The sequence below is a fragment of the Lutra lutra genome, chromosome 3, assembly GCF_902655055.1.
Source record: "Lutra lutra chromosome 3, mLutLut1.2, whole genome shotgun sequence".
NCBI lineage: Eukaryota > Metazoa > Chordata > Mammalia > Carnivora > Mustelidae > Lutra > Lutra lutra.
The window spans coordinates 39443231-39469945 of record NC_062280.1 but is presented as its reverse complement, the minus strand read 5'-3'; the positions used below and the strand labels follow the sequence as shown (position 1 = coordinate 39469945).

The window sequence follows — 26715 nt, the reverse complement described above, 5'->3', positions numbered from 1 at the left end:
ACGTGGGTTCCAGGAGGGACGCAGGGCCCAGTGAGAGGCTGATCAGACTCTTTGCTGCTGGGAAGCAGACCACCTTCCTGCCAGCCTTGACCTTCAGAGGTGGGCGGGGAGTGCCCCCCGCCCCGCCGCAGTTGCTGCTGTGGCCATCAGGGCTCCCTTGTGGGAAGAGTCTGCCAGAAGATGGAAGCTACCGTGCAAAAGCAGGTAGAAACAGGTTTGGGGGCATGGCCTGAACCCCTTGGAAGAGACCACATCTGAGCTGGAATTCTCTCTTGATTTTTATAGGATTTAATACGTCCCCATTTGTTCAGGCCAGTTTGGGTGAGGTTGTCCAACATTTATGAAAAGGGACCAATGCCGAGGCCAGGAAAAGGAGTTACTATCTTCAGTTGGAGGACCCAGGGTGAGCAGAGGCAGAAGCCGTGGGCCCCAGTCCTCACCACCCCATTTCTGGTACCTTTCATCTTGACCTGTGGGACAGATGGGTAATATGACCTTGCCCCACCCGGGACATCTGTATTCTTCCTGGGTAGGCTGCTTCCCAGGGGAGGTGCTTTTCAGTTCTTGTACTCTCCCCACACCGGTATACTGGTGCCTCCTTAGGAAAGGAAATCCTGGGATTGGGAGGTGGTAAGTGGGGTGCAGGTTTCCTGGGAACTGGCCTGGACCACCTTGCCCAATCCTACCTTCCCCATTTCGGGTAGACCAGATCCCTGCCTCCTCAGGGGCCGTCCTGCTGGCTCCCAGCCTGACCAGCTCTTGGAGGGAGCTGCAGATCTCTTGATCAGGGCTCTATGCACTCACTTGAGTTCAGAACTGTCCTCCTCCCCATTAACCACCACCTGGTATCCCCTGGCCATGACTGAGGGCTTCAGTGCCTTCTGGACTTCCAGTGGTAGCCATCCACATTTCTTTGCCCAGGGCATCATTTCTGGAGTGAACAAAAGTCCCAGGGGAATTAACCACCTCCCTTCCAACACCCCTTAACTGAGGACCAATGGGTTGGGTGTATAAACATCCAGCTTTCCTGCCTCTGCCAGGATTACTCTAAGGTTTATGGTCTGTCTCCCCTCCTCAACCACGGCACCCCCATACCCAGGCTACCCCAGCAAATCTAAGCTTCAGTTGTTCCCAGTGGCCACTGCTCTGAATTGACTGTCATCTCACTCTGCCTCAGCTGCTCAAGGACCCCCAGACTCTGGAGGGGGGCAGCGAAGTTGCGGGACAGACCCCAAGGTTTCAAGTTGCTCTGTGCCCTGCCCCTGCGCCTCTCCCATCACAGGTGAAACCAAATGAAACCATTTCTCAGAGACAAAGTGTTCCCAGGCATGGAGCCTCTGTTCCCCAAGGTGCAGGCCTGGAAAGGGGCCAGGGCATCCCTCCTGTTCCCACTAACAGGGATTACCACTGGACCACTGGTTATGTTAGGTACTGAATAGAGTTGTATAATTCTTGCTTTTAGAGTGGGGAAAATCAGAAGCAGTTTGTTCTGTGAGTATGGGCAGAGAAAGTTGCCCCCCTCAGGTCTGTGGTCCTCAACAGGAACAGGAGGACTCCACCCTCGTTTGCCTGTTGCTCTACAAAGTCATCCCACACTTATCTCCCAAACCCATTTGCCAAGTCCAACTTTGTGTCTCTGGGTAAAACACACTAATGAAACAGAATTCTTTTTTTTTTTTTTTTTTTGTTCTATTTTGGTGACAAGAGAGATCCTTGATGGAAACTGGATCTGTAAGAAAAAAATAAGGATAGAGCTGTTAGCTTGGACAACATTCCATGACCTTGGAATTTTGGTGGCTTTCCAGTTTTACAACCCCATGGGTGAGGAGGGTTCAGCCGTTGAGGTCTTCTTGGGGAAAAACGAATTATATAGGATTCAAATTTCTTCCATTCTCTTGTCCAGTCTCCTTTTCATCCAAACAGCCACTTGGAGCCTGGTGTTCCCCTTCAGGCTGTAACGTGCTTATGCAAAAGGCCTGGCTCACACTTGGCTCAGTCAACATTAGCGTCTTCTATTCTCTCCCCACCCCCAGGGCCCCTAGCAGCTGCGGTGGAGCCTCCCTCCCCCAAAACTGGGCCATGGCAGTGAATTTTACTATGCTCGGTGCCCGAAAGGAGAGGGGAAACAGCCCCTTCCTTTCGGTGCCTCCTCATTTCCAGTGGGATGCTAAGAGAGAGGCTTACCAAGCTTTAAGAAAGAAGGTTCTAGAAACACCTTTTACCAAAGAGGGGGTTTTGCCACTGCCATTAGATGGTTCTTTAGGCTCTGGACTGAGGAGGACACTAAACTATTTCCCTTCTACCAGGTCTAATTGCTGAGCCTTTGGAACTCAGGATGTCCCAGTGCACCTCCCCCAGGCACACACTGACTTTCACAAACCCTCATGGGGCTTTCCGGGGTTCAAGCACTTGTCCAAGCCAAAAGGTCTGGACATTGGAGTTCATCTGTCACTCTGCTACCACATCACCTTCTAAAAGCACTCCTGCCTCTTGTCAGTGCTGCTGGCAGGGTTCCCACCTAGTTTGCTCTACTACTTTGTGCAGTAAAGGGAAGCAACCTCAGCCCCAGAGTTGGGATAGAATATAGGGGGAGCTCTGGATTGGTCTAATGCATTCAGGGTAATTTAACTCCCCTCTGCCATTAATTTGTTGAAGAAGACATGAGACCCAATTCAGGGGTATGTCACCCCAATTAGGGGGAAGGTATACCAGGGTCAGGGGCTTATGGGAAAAACTTAACTCAAGACGAGAAATAAGGAGGAGGTGGCCTTTTCCCTGACTTCTGAGGGTCAGGTATGAGGATGGAATTCTGGGAGCTCTTCCAGATATCTGCCCGTGAGGGGGAACGAGCCCCTCCTTTGCTGAGGGGTGTCAGAGCTGAAAGCCAGATTAGTCCCCAGGTCCCTGCTGACCCTGTTGAGTTAACCATCCATGTGCTGCTTCCCAAGTGTTCCTTGAGATAATCTCCCTGTTGCCATTTTGAATTAGGTTTTCTTGAAATTTGTAGCACCAAAAAAATCTAAGCCACATTCCACTTATCAAATCAAGTCTTAAAATGCCTCGTGGCATTTGGAAACCGACCAATTCGCACTTCCAGTTTTACAGCTGAATTAAGGGGAGAGAAGTCCGAGGGCAGCACTTTCCTGTTTACCAAGCACCTTATCCATTAGAGGTAGGTATTTTTCATTCTGCCCACAAGTGAAGGCATTCTCATGGGGCAGTGAAAACTTTTTGATCAGGAAGATCAGCATTGAGGGCAATGGTCGAAAATGCAGGATGTGTAGGAAGTAGGAAGGGCGAGTCCAGGAAGCACCTGGGTCAGCCCATCTATCCCAGGAGGGGAAGAGGCTGTGAACCTGGGTGTGGGTGCAGGCCCCCCCCCCCGTTCACTTTACAGATGAGGGTGGGTCCCGGCCACAGGATAGGGAAGCACATGTCTGTCTGTCCGCACTCTGTGAGGCACAGAAGAACAAACAGAAATGTAGTAGCAGGGTTCTCACAATCAGGTCTCAGCCCTGCTCACCAGCGCCTTCTGCTGAGATTGTCTCTTTGCTGCCTTTTCCTACCTGTGGATACCACTTGTTGACCTGAAACCTACCTGCTCTTCCCTATCTCTGAGAACTTACTGAGACCCTGCATGTTTGCCTAGACCCAGAGCAAGCCCACGGCAGGTGTCTTCTCCATTGACACCTTCCTTCACTACCAGACTTCTAAATGGCATCTTCCTGGCCTCAGTTCCTGGCTTTCGGCTCTATTTAGGTCTTCTCCCTGAGTCATCTTAGCCACTGCCTGTGGCTGTAAATCTCAGCTCTTATGAATCACTCCCACGCTTGGAGCTAAGACCTGGCTTTTCCAGTGACTTCCATATGTCCATCTGCTTCCATGACATGTCCCTTTGGTAGTCCAACGCCTCAATAGTAACAACAGAATAGAACAGATCTCTCGATTTCCATCCTCTCCTGCGCCTTTTGCCTCTGGCAATGGCACTCCAAGGAGTCATCCTTGAGGCTTCCCTTTCACTCATCGCTTCATCCAACCTATCAGCAAGACTTACTGGTTCTGGCTCCGTAATGTCCCTGGTCACTTTCCCTCTGCAGCCATCCCCTTGATCCAAGTGCCATCTTTGCTTGTCCAGCCCAGTGCAGATGATTCCCACCTGGTCCTCTTCCCCCTTCCCCATCCTCTATCCAACAGGCACTGCGATTGTTTTGAAATCTTTGAAATATAAACCAACAGCTTGAGAGACATCTAGAACACGAAATCTTCAAGGCTGTACATGACCTTGGTCTCCCCTGTGATAGCATCCTGACCGCCAGAGCTCTAGCCATATTGGCCTCTTCTCTGTCCTGAAACATGTTAAGTTCCTTCCTGCCTAACTGTTGGATCTGCTCTTCTGTCTGTAAGCACCCTCTTCCCCCAGATTTGCACTGTTTGCCTCATTCTGCCCTATATGTCTCAGCTCAGAGAGGCCTTCACATACCAGCCTATTGCAAGCAACATACGCGCCTGCTCACCTGCCCTTCTCTGTTCTTTATCCGATCTACTTTATATCTTTATTTCCTTGATAACACTTGCCACCAAATCAAGTGATCTTGTTTATTCATTAAACGGGTCAATTGTCTGTCTGTGGCCACTGGAATGCGGGCTTCCTGGCTGGGGGGATGGATCTTTTGTTTGTCTTGGTTTACTCCTATAGCACAGTGGGAGGGACCCAAGAAATATTAATGAATGAATGCATTATTTAACCAATGAACATGCTCTCTTGTCATTTGGACTCTGCCGTCTAGCTTGGGTGTCAGATAAGCATTTGTCTCCATCTGAATTACTATCCCCTGCCCTCTTTGCCTGGGAGCCTTGGCCAGTCTAGATCCACAGACTTTACCGGACTTCCAAGCCCGAAGCCCTTGCCTTGGCCTGTGGGTGGGTGTGGCCAACCATTTCCCTCTGTGGTCATCGTGTCTCACAGTCCCCAGTGTGGTGCCGGGCACATGGTCAGTACTGACACGCGACAGCTGTGCTGACCTACTTACTTGCCTATTTACAGGGGCTCCTGCGGGGAACCCCAGGGTGTTGGGGTGGGAGACACTATGTTTGACTAGTGTCCAGGAATTGTCACTGCAACTTCTAGGCTTTTAGAAAGTCCTCTCCTGACCCCTGCTGGTGGCACCATAATTAGACCTCAGACTCCTAGTGTCCACTGAATGAAGGGATAGGACACTGGAGTGCGGGCTCTGGCAGAAGCAAGTCTGGAAGAAGCCAGGTCTTGCTGATGAGGTCAGTTAAAGCACATTTGAAGGGTCCCAAAGCCAATGAGCACACCATCCCAGTGCTGGAACCAAAGTTTGACCAAAGCAGTGGGTCACATGGGGGAAAGGTCACCTCATCAGAATTTCGAGGCATGGGCTACAGGGCCTGAGAAGGAGCCTGTCTCTGGTGGCAGGAGCCTGTCTCTCCCTCAAGGGACACTGGAGTGGTCAGAGGACAGCTATGGCTGGAGAAAAGAAGTCCATCCCTGGGAGGACCAGCCTGTCAGGTGTGAGTTCTGTTGTTGGACTAGTTTTATCTGGCCTGGAGAAGGCAGGTCCCCAGGCCTGCCTCCAGGCAAGGGGCCCACCCTAAGAAGACATAAGGAGTCACCCTTCAGAGCAGAAGAAAGAGGTGAGCGGTGCCAAGTTCAGGCACAGCATGCATTGGTCAGTTTGTTAAGTGAGGTCAGCAATATAGAACCCCACAGGCCACTGAACCCTCACCTCCAACACACTCACAGCCTCAGTGTCTGGGGAATCTTGTTGGCTTTGCCACAGATTCACTCTCAGTGGCAGGTACGTGACCTACTCCAGGCCCTGGACGGGGTTCCACTCTACTCCCCTCCTCCCGTTTTTCCCCTTCCCCATCCCCTTTACTCACCCTCCTTGCTGTCTATAAACATCTCCCTCCTCCCCTCCCTGAGCCCCTCCATGCAGGGCCCCCGACACCACATTAAGTCACCAGGCTCTCTGCCACTCATCTTTCAACCCTGGTTAAAGCAAAGACAGCGTCCCGGCGTGCAGCTGCCAGTCTTAGGATCCAGCGCGTGTCCTTGGAACACACAGGACACCGCCTTGAAAGCTGAGCCTTTCTTGGGCACCCTCCTCTGCTAGAAGTCCATGACATTTGGGATTCATATCTCCTGTGAGTCTTTTTATGGCAAGCAATAGGGTTTTCCATTTATGGCCACACTTAAATTTGCCTTGAAAATAAATGCATGTAAGTTCAAAAGAAAGCTAATTTTAAAAAGAGTAAGGCTATTGCAGGTGTCAAAGTTGGCCGAGTTTGGGGAACACTGAGTTAGGAGGCGGTGTTGATGACGTAGATGGGGCAGCGGCTGTGTGGAGGGCCCCAGCTGGGCGGGGCCCTCTGCTGAGTGTTTGACATGCGTGTTTTTCACCTACTCCCTCAACAACCCAATGAGAGGGGTACAGTTATTACCCCCATTTAACAAGATGATGATGGCAGGAGTTAAGGAAAACTTGCTCCAGGCCCTAGAGATCCTGGATGTGGGAGGGGAATCCAATCTCAGGCTTGCCTGACACCAGTGGCAGAACCCAAGGGGACACCATGGCCCCTGTTGTAAGGAGCCTTTAGGACACAAAGCTTTCGCTCAGGGCCATTCTTCAAACTGCTCATCACCACCTGTGACCTGGCCTGGCAAGTCTGAACATCCCCTCATTAAATCCTGAAAACCACTGCCCCTGGAGGTAGTTATTATTCCTCCTTCTTTAGCAAGGACATGCCTTTTACAGAAGTTAAGCGAGGCATCTCCGAAGACCCAGTTACCGGGCCCCGTCTCCGAAGCCTGCACCTTTCTGACCACTCCCACGATGGTCATAGTCACGAGACTGGCCAGCTGGCCAGCCCTTTCCTCTGAGCACCCTATCTCTTACTCCAACAATCTCAGGACAGAGGTCCCATGACCTTCCCGGTTTATAGACCGGGAAACTGAAGCCCTCAGCTACTCTGCTATTTCATGAAGCTTAAGGTGCTGTTATTCTTCCACGAAAGTCCCTTGATCAGGCAGCAGAGCCCCTGAGTGGATGGTGAGCTTCCTTTTTGGGTTGGGCTTCTGAGATGCTTTGAGCATCTGTTCCCACCACATGCCCTATTGTGGCCATTCCTCATCCATTCCTATGGCTGGTGGAGTCTGGGGATGGGTTGAACAGCTGCCATTACCATTACCCCCCAATATTAGGCATTCACTGCCAGTGGATTTGACAATGGCAACAACCATGGGTGCTCTTGGTGCCCACCTAGATCCTCTTTCTGGGCAGGTGCATCCATTCCCCAGCTCCTGCTAACTGTGAATGTTGGCTGCTAATTACTCAGAGCTGCCTCCTTCCCCAGGAACTTTCTCTCAAGAGGGCAAATGAGATCTGCTTTTCCCCAAAGACATACACTCCCCATCCTCACTCCTACTGCCAATTACTCAATGATGGAGGAGCACAGAAGGCCAAGCTTCTTGCTCCAAGGTGAGACCAGCTCTGTGGTTAATTCACATGCCAGAGCTCCCCTGGGATCAGGCTGAGGCTGGACTCCAGCCGAGACCTCCTCCTTGTCCTACTACTTCCTCTGTCCTCTCTCACCTCCTTCACTCCTATTTTCCCTCATAAATCCTATGCACCAAATCCCTGTCTCAGGCTCTGCCCCTGGGAGCCTCTCCCCAGACAGGGGAGGCCTGGAGATACCATGTAAGGCATGCTCTCTGCCCTCAAGGACTGTGCAATGTAGTTGGAGAAACAGGCCACATAGGTACCAAGAAATCACCCACAGTACAGGGTAGAAAAGGCTGGAGAAAACAGTGTTAAAAAGATGGGGAGATCACTGGAACTGTGGGGGGGAAGAGCTTATGGAAGAAATGGGGCCAGGTCATGAAAGATAAGTAGCACTTCAGAAGGGAAAGTTCTCTCGGCAGAGAGAAAGTTCCAAGGGAAGTCCCAAAGAGAGATGGGAACCTCTGTCCAACCTCTGTCCAACCTCTCCGACTTCTTCCTGCCTGGGATCTGTGACTAGGGAACCCCCACCCCCCAGTGAATGTTGGGGGAACTCTGATTTGACAATCCCAATAATGGGTCTAGCATTTTCCAAGAGTATCAGGGCTGCTTGAGAGAGCCATGTCAGATGACCCTGAGGCCAGGAAATCACTCAGTTCTTAAGCTTTCCCTGAGAAGTTGGAGGCTTGGTCCACCCATAAATTATTCCTCCTTTATTCCCAGAAGGGACAGACACTCCCTCAGCCCTGCACTGCAGGCACGGTGACCCAGTGGGCTTGAGCGTTACCTGTGCAAGAGGACGGAGGCACAAAGGGGGTACACATACCTGCCGGACCGTGGGCTTGGGGGGTTGCTCACAAGGATTCAGTGGTGTAATAGGCAGCTCCTAGGGCCCCCAGAACCACAGCAGCAGTCCCGAGAGCTTGGAGCACGCGAATTACGATGAGTGGAGTGTTTCCTTGTAGGTTTTCTGTAGAGCAAAGCAGAAAGCCCACAGGTTGGGAGAATCTGGACTCTAGTGCCTGTCCACAGACAGGGGAGGCAGAAACTGTAGGATCCCCTCAGCAGTTCAGAAATGCCCATCTCCCCACTACTGATGCTCCTCCCAAGGGAAAACAGCTCTGTCCACCTCTGTCCGGTGACTCCCTGCCACAGGACCCCCACCTCCAAGGATGGGCAAGCCTGGGATGCCAGTTCCTGGGGACACTCAGGAAGCAGGATATGAAGGCAGGGAAGGCGGTGGTGGGCAGGCCCGAGCTAAACATCTCACACCCAGTGTCTTCCTCCAGCCTCACAACAACCCCGTGAAGTAGGTTCTATCATGGGGCTTCATTTTGGAGAAGAATCATCTCAGGAAGCCCCATGGGGTGCCCACCACAGAGGCAAGGAAGATGGACCATCGTGCCAGTGACTGTGAGGAAGGCTTTCCCAAAAGGCAATATCCATTTGGACAACAATCCTGCTGAAGTAGGGAATCTTATTTGATGTGAATGTGTATTTAAAACCAAGATCCAACATTCGGCTCCACTGAGAAATGTAAAGAATATGGAAGCTGATGGTGTGATTTGAGTGGAATTGAGACTAGAGGTCTCACCCGGGCCAGGCAGCATCTCTGCCCCTCTCTCTCCTTCCCCTAATGGGGAACCGCCTTGCTTTCACCTTTCCCTCCACCTTTTCACAGTAAGCCAGGGGAAGATCCCAAGACCCTTCTAAACTCAGCGCAGATAGATACCATTGACACTATAAAGTCTCTGTGGACCCCAACTTTGGAGGGGGCTCCCCTTTTTTCTGAAGCTCTTTGAACTTCTAAGAAGCAGGGCTCACTTCTGGGCTCCCATCTTAGTTTTCTGAATGTACACATCTCACCTTGCCACATAGACTGCACGATTTTTAAAGGGTCAAGTTCCCTGTTCTGGTTTTCCTCACAGTACCTAGTCTTCTATGCCCAGGAGGGGTTCCCACTTGTTGGTTTTAAAGCGACATGAAATCCATGGCATGGCTCGACAGATGGACAGGTGGACAGAAATACTAGGTGTGTGAGAGAAAAATCAGTAGAGGTGAGCGGCGGGCAGGTCGTTCCTTGATGGGACTTACCGGACTGTAGAGTATTTTTAGCTCTACACATGTTCTCTCAACACACTGGGCTACCTGTTTGCCTCTCTCATGTCTGAGAGGTGATGATTTTCAGGGATGGACAGGAGAGTGGATTTGGTGGGGGAGGGAGCAGGAAGAGAGTGAGGCATCGGTTCTGCTCCTGGAGTAGGGGTCTGAGATCCTCAAGCAAGCAGGAAGTCTATTCATGGACATTGGTGAGACCTTTGAGTATAGGTATAGCTACTCTGGGCCCCAGTGCTGGGGACAGAGGGAGGCACATAGCCTTGCGCTACTGGGAAAGTGGACTGACATTTTTAGTTCCGTTTTCTGTACAGGGGTCTTCCCAAGAGTGGAAGCAGCAGCCACCAGGTGGCTTTCTCCTGATGGCTTCGTGGGAGAGGAAAGGAAGGGCAGGTACCTTGGAAGATGCTGTGGGAGCCTGGGGGCATGTCCCCTGTGGAGACTGTCAGAAATAGCGTGAAACGTGAAACCCTCTGAATGGGGTGGAGGTCTTGCTCTTACCAACCGGACATGTGAGTTCCAATCAGTATTTATCACTGAATTCTGGGGGAAATTCATAAGCAGGTCAAAAACCTGAAGCTCTCAGATATGGTGTGGGCCACAGAAGGAGGCTGGTGGCCCAACAGAGCACTGAATCACAGTGCTCTGAGTGAGAGAGACTTTTTTAAGGGCTGCGAGGGAGTGTGCTCTGAGGAAGAAGGGGGACTATGGAGAAAAGAACCACGAGCCTCCTAAAGAAGTCATTTCCGGTAAGGAAGAAAACTGGCCCCTCTTTGTGCAGGTGGGGGACCCCTGGGTGTGGGTCTGGTCAGAAAGGACAGGGTGCCAAACCCCAGGAAGTGGCCACCCTGGAGAGGCTTCCCTTCCTCCTGGGATTCTCAAGAAGGAGTTACAACATGGCAGCTAATAGGGTCCAGGACAGAGCCAGGCCCTGGGACCCGAGTGCCCCAAGGGTCCAGCCCCCCACACGCTCCAGAACCTGTAGAAAGTGAGGAGGCTTGGGGATCCTCTCCCTGGCATGGTGGGCCAGACCCGAGGAAGGAGGACATCAAAGATGCGGCTGTGACACAGGCCCAGACGACGCCAGCAAGCGGAGCTGCCAGGGCAAGTGGAACAGGAACAGAAGGCCCGCGGGCCCGCACGAGTCACAGCCCCTGGATGGACAGAGAAGGAGAGAGATGAGGGACCCCTGCCTCTAGGAGGCGTGGGAGAGCTAGGGAGACAAGGGAGGGAAGACTAGCAGGGGAACCTGGTTGTTCTAGAAGCTGGAGCTCCCCAGGCCATTTTGAAATAATGGCGCTATTATTTTTTTATTCTCAGTTTATAAACAGGGAAACTGAGGCTCAAAGAATAGATGGGATGTGGCCTTGTAACACAGAGATTGGAAGAAGTGGGTTTCAGCTCAGGGCTTCTAACTCGTCTGGTGCTCCATCCATGGAATTCGGAGAAAATGACAGCGGTAGGAGAGTGACTCCGAGATTCCACTGGAACATGGTCCATTCTTCTGCAGTTTATTGACTGATCCAGAAGACAGTGGCTGCTCCAATTTACAGTCCCTGAAACACTTTCCCAAACTTCTCTCCCATTTGTCCTCTCCTGAGATGCCCGGAGTCCTCAGATATGGCGCCGTCTGCTGTTACACAGGAGGACTTCCGGCAGACAGTTTCCTCCTCCTCCTGGCTTGGGTCTTGGCTTCTTGACACAGCTACACGTTCTTCCAACGTAAGCTCTCCAAAGCCAGTGATCAATGGGGCAGACAACACACACTTCCTCCTTAGACCTGCCTACCACAGTTATTTTCCTGGAATGGAGAAGGAAGGGATTCTAAAAGGCAAGACTTATCTTTTTTCTTTGTTAATTTTTTAATAGACATTTAATTTCTGTGTCGTAATATTTATTCTTTAAAGTGTTCAGTGGTTTTTGGTATATTAACAAAGGTGTAAATCCATCATTACTGCCTAATTCCAGAACATTTTCATCTTGCGTTCCAAGGAAACCCCATGGCCATTTGCGGTCACTGCCTTTTCCCACCTCCCCGCAGTTCCGATCAATGGATTTGCCTATTCTGCACATTTCATAAATGGAATCGTGTACAACATGTGGGTTTTGGAGGGCTAGCTTCTTTCACTTAGCCCAATGTGTCTCAGGCTCATCCATGTTGTAGCACGTATCAGTGGTGCCAAATAGGATTTCATTGTATGGACATACCACATGCTGTTTATCCGTTTATCAGATTGTTGATATTGAATTTGTCCCACTGCTTGGCTACCATTAATTAATGTCACTGTGAACATTCATGTGCACGTTTTTGTATGGATGTTCTATTTTTAATTCTCTGGGGTGTGTCCCCAGGAGTGGAATTGCTCGGTCATACAGTAACTTCACATTTGACCGTTTGAGGAACTGCCAGATTGTTTTCAACAGCAGCTGCACCATTCTGTGTTCCCTCCAGCCATGGATGTGGGTTCCATTTAGATTTTAGGGGCACCTGGGTGGCTCAGTTGGTTGAACATCTGACTTGATTTCGGCTCAAGTCATGACCTCAGGGTTGTGGAATCAGGCCCCATGTTGGGCTTTGTGCTTGACTCGGAATCTGCTTGAGATTCTCCCTCTTCCTCTCCCTCTGGCCTCCCCACCTCAAATAAAATAAATAAATAAATAAATAAATAAATAACATCCTTTAAAAAAAAAAAGATTTGGATTCCAGAAAATGGCACCCTTATGTACAGGCCCTCATCCCTTATCATCCACCCTTTTTCGCACTCTGGCTTGAATAAAATTCCCCTGGCAGAAAAGTGCAGGGTGTCCACTGTAACCCTGGGCAGGTCATCCCTGTCACCTGCGTGGCCTTCTCAATAAGCAGAATTCCTCCCCAGGGGTGAGCCACACACATTCCTCAAAAGATGTGGAGATGGAACATTTTGCTTTCTACAGATATCAGTTCTGAAGGCCATAATCCAGAAATGTTTCCACCAGTGGTTGATGATCACAATATATTCAATATGTAACACTCAAAACCATTTCTACATGTTAAGAATGGGTTGGTTCTTAGCCACCGAAATACCATTGTCCACGCAATCGCTTGGGGCTAGCTCTCTCACTCACACCTCACTTGCAATTTATATCCACACCATCCCTGAGGAATAAGCTGTGGCCCAGAGAGTGTGTGTGGCCTATTTGGGACCATAAAGTCCCTGGCACTGGCTCATGGTGAGGCCAAAAAAAGCTCAGAGAAGGGTGTTCCTCCTCCTGGGGAAACTTGGGACTCGGGATCAGAAGGTCAATGCTGCAGTTAAGAGTGAAGATTATAGAGTCAGAATCGACGGAGGTCCCCCTCTTGGTGTTACCAGTGCCTGCTTGAGAGTGTGTTGTTTGATTTCTTTGAGCCTCAGTTTCCCCATCTATGAAAGGGAGAATGTGATGATAATACCTCCTTTATAGGACTGTTAAATAGGAAGATTCACACTGACAGCTGAGCTGAATGCTAGGTACATGGTAAATGCTTGCGGGTAATTGTTAGTTCGTTACTACCATTATTATTATTATTAGAAGTAGTAATATTAACCAGCCTGTCTCCCCAACTCCACTTAATTCCCCCTACACAATCCAATGCTCAGTCAGATTCTAGCTACCCAAGAAGACAGAGGGCCACTTTTCCTAGACAGCCATTCCATTTTCAGACAGAACTAATTGTTGTAAAGGTCTTCGTGTTGAGCAGAAATCTGCCTGTCTCTAGTATCTTCCATGGGTAAGGCTGCCAGATTTAGCAGATAAAAATACAGAATGCCCATGCAATATCTGGGACTAGAAAATTACTTGTTTATCTGAAATTCAAATTTAACTGGGCATCCTGTATTTTATCTGGCAACCCTGAGTCAGACCTCTGAGGCCAACAAAGGACAAGTCTACTCACATCTTTTACTTGACAGACAGATTTCCTCCAATTCCTTCAACCAAATCTCATACATCACATGGTTCTTGCTTTCCCAACCCCTCAAACCCCATTACCTTCTTTGGACTAGATTGCTAGGCATCTTTCACAGCACACAAGAGTATGAATGACCACCTCCCTTGTCCTAAACCATATACTTCTATTAACACATCCTTGGTTTTTATTTTTGAGCAGCCACACGGCACTTCTGACTCCTAATAAGATAGTATCACCACCGAGCCAAGCACAATGTTGACCGATATGTATGTGTGGCTGCCTTCACTGAGACCCAGGGTGGTGAGGACTGGCAAAATCCAGGAATCCTGAAATCCTAGGTAACAACAAAACCCCAAACCCTCACATTTCACCAGCACTTTCCAGAATACACGTCAACCATGCACCATTACCCGAAATGAACCCGCCTCCCTGGGACCCTAGGACTCCACCAACAGGAAAGCTAGATGTTCTTGAGTTAGAAGCCTGCCCACCTGTTTTCCTGGATCGAGAGGATGCTTTCGTGTTAGTGTCCTGAGGTAACAGGCCCCGGGTGGAGGAGTTGGTTTCAGGAGCTGGGAGAGCCTGGGGCGCAGACTGTCGGGGGGTGCTTACGGAGCTGGGCTGGGGGGTAGATCTGGGGCTGGCCTGCTGCGGGGTGGAGGCGGGACTGGGCTGCTGAGGGGTGGAGGCGGGGCTGGGAGGCTGGGGGGTCAAGGCGGGGCTGGGCTGCTGAGGGGTGGAGGCCGGGCTGGGCTCCTGCGGGCTGGATCTGGGGCTGGGCTGTTGCGGAGTAGATGCGGGGCTGGGCTGCTGCGGGGTGGACTCGGAGCTGGTGCGCTGGGAGGTGGAACCATGGCGTCTGGATTCCTGCTTCTTCCTTTTGCCCTTCCTCATGGTGGGTTCTCTTCACCTAAACGTGGACCTACATGGAGCTGCCTAATCTTCCGGCTCCCTCCTGGAGGGGCCGTTTGCCCCTGCCCTGGGGGAAGGCTCTGGCCTCGGGAGGGACCTAAGCCCCACAGAGAACAGTCACCTCCACCCCTCCTGTGAGGTCACAAACCCAGGGTGGTTCCTATGGCAGGGCTCTGGGGACAGTCTTCGCTGCCTATGCCAGCCTGCTGTCTTCCCTCCTCCCCAGCAACCGGGATAGGCAGAAGGCCCTCAGGGACCTGGGTGAGCCTGGCTACGGGAACGGGGACATCCTGGACTCCCCAAGATGTTGCGACCAGAGCGCCTCCTTCAGGCACCTCTCCGCTGGTGCTCTCCTGGGTCCCTAAGCGCTCTCTGTTTGCTTTTAGACCCCCCTGACTCTGAAGCTCAGCTCTGCCATTGGTTTCCACAACCCAAAACAAACCACTTCACCATGCATCCTGTGAGTTTTAGGTAATTCTACTGAAGATTTGGGGGTCCACGGGAGGTCCGCAGGCTTCTCCCATCTCAGCTGTTTCCTCCCCATTCAGAAGATCTTAAAGTAGCTTCACCCTTCTTCCAAAACCTGCCCTCCCCACTGTAGGAAGGGGCTGGGGATCCGCAACTTGGATAGGAACCTTGCTTTTGCAAAAGAATTTCCCCTATAAGACATCACAGTTTGGAAAACTACACTTTCTTTGAACTCAGTCGCGGCAATGATGGACTACCTCTCAAACCCCAAACTCGTCGGGTCAATTAGGAGACTATGAATATTACTTCAAGGTAAAAATATGATTTTCCTTTCAGGATGGAAGCGGAGAGGGCATTTTTAAGACAAGCCTAAGCTTCACGCTGTGACCGCAACACAATGTGCTCACCTTAGAATACTCTACCTTTGCCATAAATGCATCAAAAGGTGGGTGAGTATTCAGCAGCGAACCTCATGCTCTTGGGGGTGGGGGTGTGTGATGCCCTTGGCCAAGGGTAGGATTTAGGGCAGACATTGCTAGAAGGCACCTCCATGCAAGGCCAGACCCGATGTGAAATGTGAAATGACAGAAAGTATTTTGGGATTCTAGATCCTGAAAAGACCGTAATGATTCTCTTTTTCGCAGAAGAGAAACTGAGGGAAACTTAGGGAAATTAAATCACCTTCCAAGATCACACAGCTAGTTGGAAGCATTGACAGGGCGAAGTTCCTATTTCATTTCATGATTCCAGAAGGCAATAGGGAATCAGATCATTATACAGACCTTAAAAGTCAATGGGCTAGAAAGATCCCTTGAGTGAGAAGACTGAATTCTTTTAAAAAGAGGCACCAAGGATTAGAAGTGGAAGATCCCTCAGATCAATAAAGTCAGATTGGATTTGGTTGACCCATCAGCACAAAGAAGTTTAAGGAGCAGCTGAGTCTACAAGAAGGTGGTAATTCTCTAAAGTCAAGAGCAATGGATCCCTCTGCGGGAGTCAATTTAGAATCAGAGAGACTGGAAAACCGGGGTCAGGGACCCTGTCCAGATTTAGCAGACAGGTCGGGAACTCCAAAGGCATTTATCTCTGCAAAATTAGATTTCCAGACACCAATGGGCTTTTGCCTGGGGCTTCAACCTGATTTAAATCAGGGGTTCTCAGCCTCAGCTCTATTGACATTTGAGGCCAGATAAATCTTTGCTGTTTGAGCTGGATGATTCTCCTGTGAATTGTAGGAAGTTTACCAGCAGCCCTGGCGTCTGCCACGATATGCCGGTAGCAACTGCTTCCCCCAACCAAAGATGTCTACAGACAATGCTAAATGCCTCCGTGTGTGTGTGTGTGTATGTGTGTGTGAGAGAGAGAGAGAGAGAGAGAGAGAGAGAAAATTGCTCCTGGTTGAGAACCCCTGTTTTAAATGTATTAGATAAGGGGCAAACACGCATGGGTAGTCTTTCCTGGTAGAGATGAAAGAAGTGTGTCATTTCACACCAAGGAGCCAAATGGCACAGAAAACAAGTCTCTCTTCCTGAGGAGAGCGATGGAGAAAACACAGAGGCTCAGGCTTCGGGAGGAGTGGAGAGTTTTTCTACGGCAGTGGAAAAAAATATGGGTGGGTTCTTTCATAAGGGTGGTCCCAAGAAGCAGGGAGACGGCACTCATGGAGTGAGAGGTTGGCTCAGAGGGATGAGGAAGAATGGCACTGTGATACTTTGCTAGAAGGTCTTCCTTGGCCCCCACTGCCTTCCCGCTGGAGCACAAGTTCCCGGCTGGAAGTCTGACTTCTCTATAATACGGTCACAGACCAGCATCCCAGGTATACTGACCAACTCTCTGCTACCTTTTCTAGCTCTTGCCAGCTGTGAGAGCGGAGGCTTGCTTTCCTCCATCTGTGAAAGCCCTTCCCCTCTCTCAGGCCCCTCCCTCCCTGTCATTACACTTCCCATCATCAGGTTCCATTCCAAGTGGACTGGTCTCCTCGAGGTTCCCAACTGGAAGAGACCCTTCCCTCCCCGAGTCCCAGATCACATACCGCATGGTGTTAAAGTGATGGGTCTCGTGTTTTCCCTCGAGTTCCCTACTCCCAGGCTGTGAGTATCCTGGAGGGCCCGAGTCCAGAGAAGAAGCTCAACACAAGCTTCTCGAAGGCGAGGGTAGGAGGACAAAGAAAGCAGGAAACCGCCGAAGGCAGGGTGAGCATGGAATGTGGGGGCCAACAGACTGTATCACGAAGGGGTTACTTTCCTAAGATGGGCTGGGGTTTTCTGGCCTTGCCTGAGGATCTTGGAACAGTCCACAGGCAAGGGGCTCTCCTACTTGACCTGACAGCCACGGGACAATCTCGTGCACTATTTGGCAAAGTGAGAAGATGGAGTCTAGGGGGAGGCGAAGTGAGGATGAGGTTCTGAAGGTGTGAACATCCACACCCGGTGGTTCTGGACCTCTGGCTGCTTCCAGGGCGCTAAGAGCAAGCGTGTCAGCATTTGCCCGGAAACTCGCATCTTATGGTTGGGTGACACCTCAGACACCAGCTGGCCCTTGGCTCCCACCTGTGAGGAACGGGAGCTAGTCCTCCAAGGGGACAACCTGCTCTGGTCACCAGTAGGAGGGTGGCTGAGCTTTGAGTGACTGGGTATTGGAACTCCCTGTCCCAGGCGCTTCCTTCCCTGCTGCCTGGCCCGCCTCTGGAGAGGACTTCCCAGAGACAGAGGGCACCTGGTGCTCATTCCAGAGCTCAGTGTCCAAGGCTCTGGACCCTCCGGGGCCATAGGCCTGGATTCCTTGATAGGCATGCACTCAAGAGTGGAGCAGGAATCCCGACCCATCACCTTCTCCCAAGCTTAGCTGTGAGGAGGAGACGTGAAAAGCCCTTAGGACAGTGCCTTCTGCACACCAGGCAGGGTTTTCTTGTCAATTATGCTTCCCTTGGAGGAGAAGCCTCCAGAACTAATCAAGGAGTAAGTGGATGTGGAGAGGCCGGGGTGGGCCTGGGTCCTAGAAACTCCCAAATCTGTACCTTGCAGAAGTGTGATTCAGGGTGCAGGGGGAGAAAGGGTCTGGGTGGATGGGTGGGAAGAGTTTAACTCTACAAATTCAGTAAATGTGAATACTTTTGACCAGAGATTGCCCCAGCGAGCACACCTGGGCTGAGAAATCTAATGAATCTTCATCCACATGGGGGATGTGTCCACTCCCCTGGACCAGGACCGCACTCCCTCCATCCTTGCAGTTTCCACGCACCCCTTCCCCCGACCCCCGACCGCTGTCGGGACCCTCACCATCCGTCTGGGTCTCCTGATCCACGAGGAGGACGCTGCCCCGCGCCCTGGCATTGTGCCCTGTGCTGGCGGCGGGCTGGACGTCCAGGGCGCAGTCCGAGCGGCTGGGGCGGAACACCGCCGTGTGAACCTCCACCGAGGGGCTGTGCGGCGCGAAGGCGCTGCAGAGCAGGGTCTCCATGCGGCGGCGCGCCTCGGCCTCCTCTTCCAGCTGCGGCTGCACCACGATCCCGACGAGCGCAGCAGGCGGCTGGCGGTGCCGCGCGTGCACCTGCTGCAGGAGCAGCTGCAGCCGCGGCAGGTTGGAGCGCAGCGCCGACGCGCGGCACAGCACCAGGAGCAGCCGGGGGCTGCGCTGGGGCGCCGGGCAGGGCACCCAGCCTCCCGATGGCGGCTCCTCCGCCGCCTCGCAGCAGGAGGTCTCAGAACCAGCCCGAGCCGCCCGGCACTCGCACGGGTCCGTGGCCTTGCACCTGTCACACCGCCTCTCTTTGGCGCAGCGCCTGGACTTGGCGGCGGGGCAGTCGGCGCCGTCCCACCCGCTGTTACCCGGACGCTTGCGCTGCCGCGTGGCGCAGCTGCTGTGGTAGCTCGCGGCTCGAGTGGACGAGGGCCCGGCGCAGTGATCGTCCGGAGCCTGCTCCAGAACGTCCTGCACGGTCAGGCAGCCCTCATCCCGCTTCCAGAGCTCGCCGAACAGCAGTATCCGGCCGTGGCCCTCGACGGGCTGGGCCGGAGCCTGTTGCTGAGACTCCGCCTTCCTGTCCTGCGGGGCCCTGGAGGGCCCGGCCCCAGGCTCCATGCCCGGTCCCGGCTCTCTTGCCCCTCTGGGCCCTGGGCGTCTGTTGGCCACGGGACAAGCCGCCCTTCCCTGGAGCATGTCACAATACCCCTGCGCCCTACCTCTTCCTGTCCTGACCCAGGGCCTCCGCCCTCTATTTTTTGGAAATCTTCCAACATAGGGAAGTCGCTGCTGCTTGCAGCGGAAATGCCAGCTGTGTTCAGTTTCTCTTGTCATTTGTGTGTCTTCGGTGTCAACAGGGGAAATCCTTTTATCTTGGGGATGGACCATTATGCCCAAGCCTCCAAGTAAAACAGATTTTCCTGCACCTCACAGGTACTTAAAAAGCAGTGGAAAAAAAAAAAAAAAAAAGATAACAAAAGGCAGTGGATCCTGGTGCTCACTGCACCTGGGACACCTTAAAAGCGGTAAGGAACAGAGCCTGGGCTACTTGCTGGATGAACTGTGAGCCAGGGTCCTGGTTCCTGCCTGAACTGGCTGGGGCTGCAGGAGATGGTTCGCAGTCCCCTTCTTCTATGGGTATGTATTTGAAAAATCCAGTCTTTTCCTTCTGTATTTCTCCTTCACTCTTTTTTTTTTTTTTTTTTTGAGAGGAAAAGGAAGGGCTTTAGTTAAAATCTTTACAATAAAATAATTATGATTATAAATCTCTTCAGTTAAATATGTACACATTACATGGTATTTTAAAAAAGAATGAAAATGAGTAGTTTTTCAAGCAAATCTAATGCACAAATATACCATCTTTTAGAGTATAATGTCAGTTGAACATTCTTAAATAGCTGTGTCAGACAATGGCTCTGCTTTGTGCAAAACATGATAAGCAAAATTAAGAAAAATTCTGCAAAATTCTTTAGTTCCCCAAGGAAATTACTAAAAAAGAAAATAGTAAAAGGGAAAAAAAAGGTGTACACTCGAGCTTGATTGTATACAGAGGCTAGAATGACCAGCACTAATGTAACCCCCATATCTGCTAAATAAGTCCTTGGGTAACTTTAGTTTGAAGTTAATAGTTGAAGTCCTAGCAATTGTGCTTTTATGCAGCCACATGGCCAATAAGGTAGATGTTGTCATAAAGGTGCCCTACAAAATCTTCACTAATGTTTTGAGCAGCACGACGGGTATTTCGAATAAATTCTCTTTTTGACATTTTATTCTTCACATGAGGGCTAGTGAGGTCAATGGAAAGTAGAATCAAAGAGTAGCACAGTACATAGACAGCATCAGGACTAAGGCCAAGTTCTCGCATTAAATCAGGGTTACAAGCACAGAATCTATGTGAGAACTTTGTTATGAGAGTTTCAAGATACTCCCCACGCTCTTCAGGGGCATGGATATGACGAAAAAATTCTCTCAGTGCATTAGGCAAAAATTGATTTCTAAAATTATGCAACGTTACAAGGTCATCCAAGACATCTCTCCTTTCATCAAGATAGATTCTCAGTTTTTTCCAATTTAGTGTTCTTGTACAGAAGATAAACTTTGCTATTTCCTTTGGTGAATCATCTAGGATACCCTTGGACATAAAGTAGTTCACTCCCTCCTCTGGGTTAGCATTAAAGGTAAGGCTGCCTTCATCCAGCTGCATATACAATTTTCTGAAAGAAAATCCTAGAGGTGGGTTCTTATTATATATGGAACAGTGACCCCAAGTGGATTTACACAACCCTTGCCAGAGAAGTTCATCGTTCGCAAGGTCCTGCCAAACACATGAAGCTAAGCAGAGGTCAGTTGCGTTCAGGTAGGACAAGATGGTAAAGCTTAACTCAGGGGGCAACATTTCCAAATTAATGAATCCTTCCTGTTCTTTAGATTTCCGTGCCTTCAAAAGATGATATATATCAATGCCTCCTTGGACTTGTTTACGATGACTGGTGTTAGAAATGTTGTTGGCAGCCATCCTCCTGCTCTGCTCTCTGCTGAGGTAGCCTTGCTCACTATAACCTTCTTGCTGTAGCTGCTGGTTTCTGGCCACTCTCCACAGCCCCTGACCCATCTGCAAGCCGGTATTAGAACGGGGAAGCCGGCTACAGAGACAGAGCCGAGGAGTGACTCTCAGCTCGGGGTTGCCTTGAACCAGTCGCAGGCTTGGTCAGCTCGGAGCGCGGCCGGAGGCCAGGGTGGCGGGAGTCATTGGGTGCTGTTCTCTGAGGGCGCACTCTCTCCTTCACTCTTTACACAGAACTGTACTTAGCCATTTCTGGTCACCAAATATGTGTGTTTTCCCCACACTGAGTAATTCTGTGACACCAGCTGGGTGTCCTGCAGTTTAACTCAGTTCTGACACCGTCTTCCTAGGGTTAGCATCAGATCCTCAGATCAAGGGTGGTGTCCCGAAAGACTGCCCTCCACTTTCAGATGCCAATTACAAGTCCAGGTTGTTACCCCTGCTTCTGAGCAATTGGCTGTAAATCTGAGATTCCCACAGTCCCCTCCTCAGGTTCAATTGATTTGCTATGAATGGCTCACAAAACTCAGGAAAACAGTTTACTTACTGTTGACCAGTTTATTATCAAAAGATATATAGAAGGAGCGCCTGGGTGGCTCAGTAGGTTAAGCGTCTGCCTTCAGCTTAGGTCATGATCCCAGGGTTGTGGAATCGAGTCCCACTCGGGACTCCCTGTTCAGTGGGAATCTGCTTCTCCTTCTTCTTCTGAGCCTCCCCCTGCTTGGGTGTGTACGCTTGCTCGCTCTCTCTCACTCTCAAAGAAATAAAATCTTTGAAAAAAAAAAAAAAAGGATCTAGAGACCCAGATGAATATCCAGAGGGAGGAGACTCACAGGGCAAGTTGTGTGGGACTGGGCGCAGATCTTTCATCCTACTTCTGCACACACAGGAATTTCCCTGAACTTCCATGTGTTCACCAGCCTGAGAGCTCTTGGAATCCCAATACTATTGGGATTTTATGGAGGCTTTCTCATGTAGGCATGATCAAGTATTAACTCCAGCTCCAATCTTCTTGACCCTCTCTAGAAGATGGGGGATGGGGCTGAAAATCCCCAACTTTTAATCATGGCTTGGTCTTTCTAGTGACCGGCTCCCATGCAGGAGCCCATGCAGTCACCTCATTAGAAAAAAGCCACTTCCATCACCCAGGAAATTCCACCAGCTTTAGGATCTCCATGTCAGGGACAGGGTTAGTGACCAAATATTAGAACAAAAAATGCTCCTAATGCTCTTATCACTTAAGAAATCAAAGGGTTTCAGGAACTGGAGGCAGAGACCAACAGGTACCTCATAGGGCACCAAAAAGCCAGAAAGATCTGTAGCAAAATCAAAACAAAAAAGCATAAAACTCCTTATCTGCCCTGGGGAGGTGGGACAGAGGTATTCAAGAGAGCCACAGTGATTGGAATTCAAGGGTAGGGAAAAAATTTTCCCTTTGTTAATTTTTTAAAAATGAGCTTTATTAGGTTGTTTTAAAATTATTTTTAAAAATATAAAAACTAGGGGCACCTGGGTGGCTCAGTTGGTTAAAGCCTCTGCCTTTGGCTCAGGGCATGATCCCAGGGTCCTGGGATCGAGCCCCGAATTGGGCTCTCTGCTCAGCGGGGAGACTGCTTCCTCCCTCTCTCTCTCTCTGCCTGCCTCTCTGCCTACTTGTGATCTCTGTCTGTCAAATAAATAAATAAAATCTTAAAAAAAAAAGAGTGTTCCAGATTATTTATTTTGTATATATATATAAAAGACTCTGAGCCAGAACCTCTAAGCGGGGATCCTGCTGAAAGCTGCAGGACCCCTTGGGCCAGGGAATTGGGAAGGACGGGGTAAAGGTAGAAGACCCCACAGCTTTGCAGAAGCAGTGTGGACAATTTTGGGGGACTCTTTCCCTATTCTGGTTTTTCAGCCTTGGACCAGAGACTCAGCTCACCTTTCATCTGGATAATGTTGGCAAGAACACTTCCAGCCCCTTCCTCCTCCCTCGGCAAATCCAAAAGTTCAGAGTCAGGGACTCATGGGCGACCTTTCCCTAGGGTGCTGGGTCACTGTGTTATAAATTGATGCTAGTTTCATCTAGGATGAATCAGATCCATCAACCTGGCCACACAGGTGTCTGTTCACCTTTCCACAGGGAGACCTGAGTGTGGGAGTCTGTCTTTTTTTTTTTTTTTTGAAGATTTTATTCATTTGAGGGAGCACAAGTGTGGGAGTTGGCAGGGAGGATAGTGGGAAAGGGAGAAGCAGACTCTCCACTGAGCAGGGAGCCCCAGGGCTCCATCCTAGGCCCCCGAGATCATGACTTGAGCTAAAAGCAGATGCTTAACGAACTGAGCCACCCAGGTGCCCCTGGATGTGGGAGGCTTAAAATTTGTATCACTGTGGGGAGGAGGCGACCCTGCCTGGGCTTGACCTGAACTTACTTACTTTTTTTTTTTTTTTAAGATTTTTTAAAAAAGATTTTATTTCCTTTTTTTTTTTAAGATTTTATTTATTTATTTGACAGACAGAGATCACAAGCAGGCAGAGAGGCAGGCAGAGAGAGAGGAAGGGAAGCAGGCTCCCTGCTGAGCAGAGAGCCCGATGCGGGACTTGATCCCAGGACCCTGAGATCATGACCCGAGCTGAAGGCAGCGGCTTAACCCATTGAGCCACCCAGGCGCCCAAAAGATTTTATTTCTTTATTTGAAACAGAGAGAGCCAAAAAGCATGAGCAGGGGGAGGGGGAGAAGGAGACTCCCGCTGAGCAGGGAGCCTGACATGGGGCTTGATTCCAGGGTCCCCGGATCATGATCAGAGCTGAAGGCAGATGCCTAACTGACTGAGCCACCCAGGTGCCCTTTGACCTGAACTTTCTAAGCCAGCTTTTATCAAGTTCTGAACTGGGGAGGACCAGTTAGGAAGGACTAGAGGTCCCAGACTCCCAAAACGTAGATTGGAACTGAACTGTAAGGAGGGAAGCCTGTTTCCCTCTCTAGCTCTGTTCCCCTTGACTGGGGTGAAAGCAGCCCGAGGCTGCCAGGGGCAGGCCAATGCTGTGTTCCTCACCCTCAGCTCACCGAATCAGACAGTTAACCGAGGACCCTCCTATTTAACTGTCTGACATGGTGGGCTGTCCTTCGTCAGAAGGTGAAGACTGAGGTACCACTGACAAAGGGCCCACGTAGGCCACGCCCCTGGGCACAGTGAAGACACAGCATGGGGACAGGAGCAGGGAGGTGGCCCAGCTACCAGCTTCAGCGTGACCTTACAGAGGAGGAGGATGGTGCTGGAGTCCAGGCATCCCTAACAACCCTTCTGGGTTTTTGTTTTTGTTTTTTTCCCCTGGAGGGAGAGAGACTTATGGCAGAAGTGGCCCTAGAGGCGGGCCCTAGATGTATGAGTGTACCACGTGAATTCTAAGACTCCTTAGCATACACTCGGGGAGGGGGGAACAGAATACATCACCCCAAAATGTGTCACTTTGGCATGTGGATTATTTTGAGCTGAAGGCAAGCAAGATCCAAAAGACACAGGAAAAGATTTTCCCTTCTCCTTTAACTGCCTAGAAGAATTTAGATAGGGGGCCTGACCCAGAAAGAGAGCTATTACCAAATAATTTTTTTTTTTAAACCAGAGAGAGTTTTCTGCATGACAGAGCCAACACCCAATTACCAAACACCTGCTTTTCTCATCTTTCTTGGACTTGTCCTCCTCCCTCTGGAGCCCCAGGTCCCTTGTCCCGTTCCTCAGCTCAGGACGGCATGTGAGCCTCAACTGCCCGACTACCTTTGAGTCTCCTATTTTTTAATTTTTTTTTAAGATTTTATTTATTTATTTGACAGACAGAGATCACAAGCAGGCAGAGAGGCAGGCAGAGAGAGAGGGGAGGAAGCAGGCTCCCTGCTGAGCAGAGAGCCCGACGTGGGGCTTGATCCCAGGACCCTGAGATCATGACCTGAGCCGAAGGCAGTGGCTTAACCCACTGAGCCACCCAGGCGCCCCGAGTATCCTATTTTTATGGGGCTCCCATATGTAAAAAATTAATTTTTTTTCTCCTGTTACTCTGTTCTATGTCAATTTAATTTTTGGACCAACTAAAGAATCCAGAAGGGAAGAAGGGAACATTTTTCCTCCTCAACTTTGGACTCCTTCGTGGTTCATCTATGTTGATGCAACAAAGAGATCCAAGGATATATTGGCTTAGAAATGACATTTTTTTTTCTATTGAGGTCAGCCATAGACGCTCTGCCCCCTTCACAGGCGGCTTCCTTTCCTGTCTCCAGGGTAGCTGGCCCAGCACTCTTTAGCCCTCAGACAGAGAATACAAAGATGGGAGGGAGGGAAAGGTCGCATCCTTTCTAGGGCATGATTTGGAAGGTGGGTGCATCAGTTCCCCTCATGTTCCATTGGCCAGCACTAGCCACGTGACCACCTTGGCTGTGGGAGAACCTGGGACTTGTGGCCTCTGGTCAGGCACCCAGTTAATCCTTCTATTACAAAAAGGAAGAAGGGATAAAAAGATATTGAGGGACATTTAACAGACTCCCCTTTGTGTCTAGTAATAATTGTCCCCATTAATTGAGGTCCTTCCGTGTGCTGGGTGTAAGCATATGTTATCTTTTTCTGCAATCCAGCAATGGGTAGGCACCACCTCCAAGTTCTAGATGCAGAAACCAAGGGTCAGAAGGGTTAAGTAAGTTGGCCAAATTCAATCAGCTTGTGAGTGGTAGGTCTGGGATCTAAACCCACATCTGACTGGCCACAAATAGCTGGGATGCAGGAAGGAACATGACATCCTGAGGCTGAGATGGGGCTAACCCTCCATCATTGTGGCTTCTGGAGGCTAATCCAGATATAGGTCGTGGGGTGAGAAGGAGGGAAGGGAAGGTAGGGTGAGGAAGGGGGAGAGGGAATCACCTGTAACAAGCACCCCCTCCCACCAATTGTTTTAGGCTCTCAAATGGTAAAGCTTCTGGGTACAGAGTTTTAAGGGCACAGTGAGAAAAGGTTGGTTCTAACCTAGCCAACCTGTTCTGACCAAATGACTAACCCTTCCTTCTTTCCTTTGAAGGTGAGTAACTTTCTGACTAAAATATTTATAAAATATTTTCATAATAAGGGATATTGAGAAGAAAGATTTACTATTTCAAATATCATAACTCTTATTGCCAACTTTGAAAAGTCAGAAAGGTCCTGCTTGGATACGGGGTTGAACCCAGAGGTTTGCAAACAAGTGTGAAAGTGTGAGAGGTGTGTGGCAGGACTTGCATCCATTTGAGTCCCTTGCCTTTGCGTCTCGTTGCCATATTGGAGTTCCCCATAAAATTTCATTTAAGGAAAGGATTCTGCAGATAATGCTTGGAAACTTCTGAACTAGACCAAATAGAATAATGTTATGCCTGATTCTTACTTATTTTGAAAAATCATTTAATTATTTTAAATAGGTAATAGAGGTAAATGGCTAGATTGAAAAAAAAAAACCCACATTGTAGCTTCTGTTTGGCTCTCTTCGACTGCTCTCTAGGGGAGCCAGCTGCCACATAGCGAGGACGCTCAAACAGCTCTGTGGAGGGGTCCATATGCGAGGAACTGAGAGGCCTCCTGCCAACAACCACAGAGGCAGCCATCTTGGAAGCTTTCAGCTCTAGGCAACCTTTCAGATGACCCGACCCTTGACTGATACCTTGTGAAAGACCAACCCTGGACTACTCAGCTAAGCCACTCACTAATTCCTGACCCTCAGAAGGGGGTGAGATAATAATATTGTT

At 50.1% G+C, this 26715-nt stretch overlaps 2 protein-coding genes and 1 long non-coding RNA gene across 6 annotated transcripts; 1 reads left to right on the top strand and 2 right to left on the bottom strand.

The window, feature by feature from the left end:
* Positions 1–1656: 1656 nt before the first annotated feature.
* Positions 1657–19070, bottom strand: SPATA3 (spermatogenesis associated 3). Of its 2 annotated transcripts, XM_047722496.1 has the most exons (4): positions 14061–14609; positions 10621–10795; positions 8353–8496; positions 1657–1729 (listed from the first exon to the last, which is right to left on the bottom strand). In XM_047722496.1, the coding sequence occupies exons 1-3, from the start codon at positions 14461–14463 to the stop codon at positions 8391–8393; spliced, it is 684 nt and encodes a 227-aa protein (XP_047578452.1). In that variant the 5' UTR covers positions 14464–14609; the 3' UTR covers positions 1657–1729; positions 8353–8390. The 2 variants fall into 2 exon arrangements, with proteins under 2 accessions (XP_047578452.1, XP_047578451.1); XM_047722495.1 differs by lacking the exons at positions 10621–10795; positions 14061–14609 and adding an exon at positions 18228–19070.
* Positions 14654–26715, top strand: LOC125095925 (uncharacterized). 3 transcript variants are annotated; one of them, XR_007126006.1, is made up of 3 exons: positions 14654–14952; positions 15286–15394; positions 26472–26715. It is a non-coding gene; the product is annotated as an uncharacterized LOC125095925 (long non-coding RNA). The 3 variants fall into 3 exon arrangements; XR_007126008.1 differs by having other exon boundaries at positions 15286–15398; XR_007126007.1 differs by lacking the exon at positions 26472–26715 and adding an exon at positions 18070–18122.
* LOC125095924 (F-box only protein 8) lies at positions 19620–21028 on the bottom strand. Its single transcript, XM_047722497.1, has one exon. It carries the CDS (start codon positions 21020–21022, stop codon positions 20063–20065), a length of 960 nt encoding a protein of 319 aa, XP_047578453.1. The 5' UTR covers positions 21023–21028; the 3' UTR covers positions 19620–20062.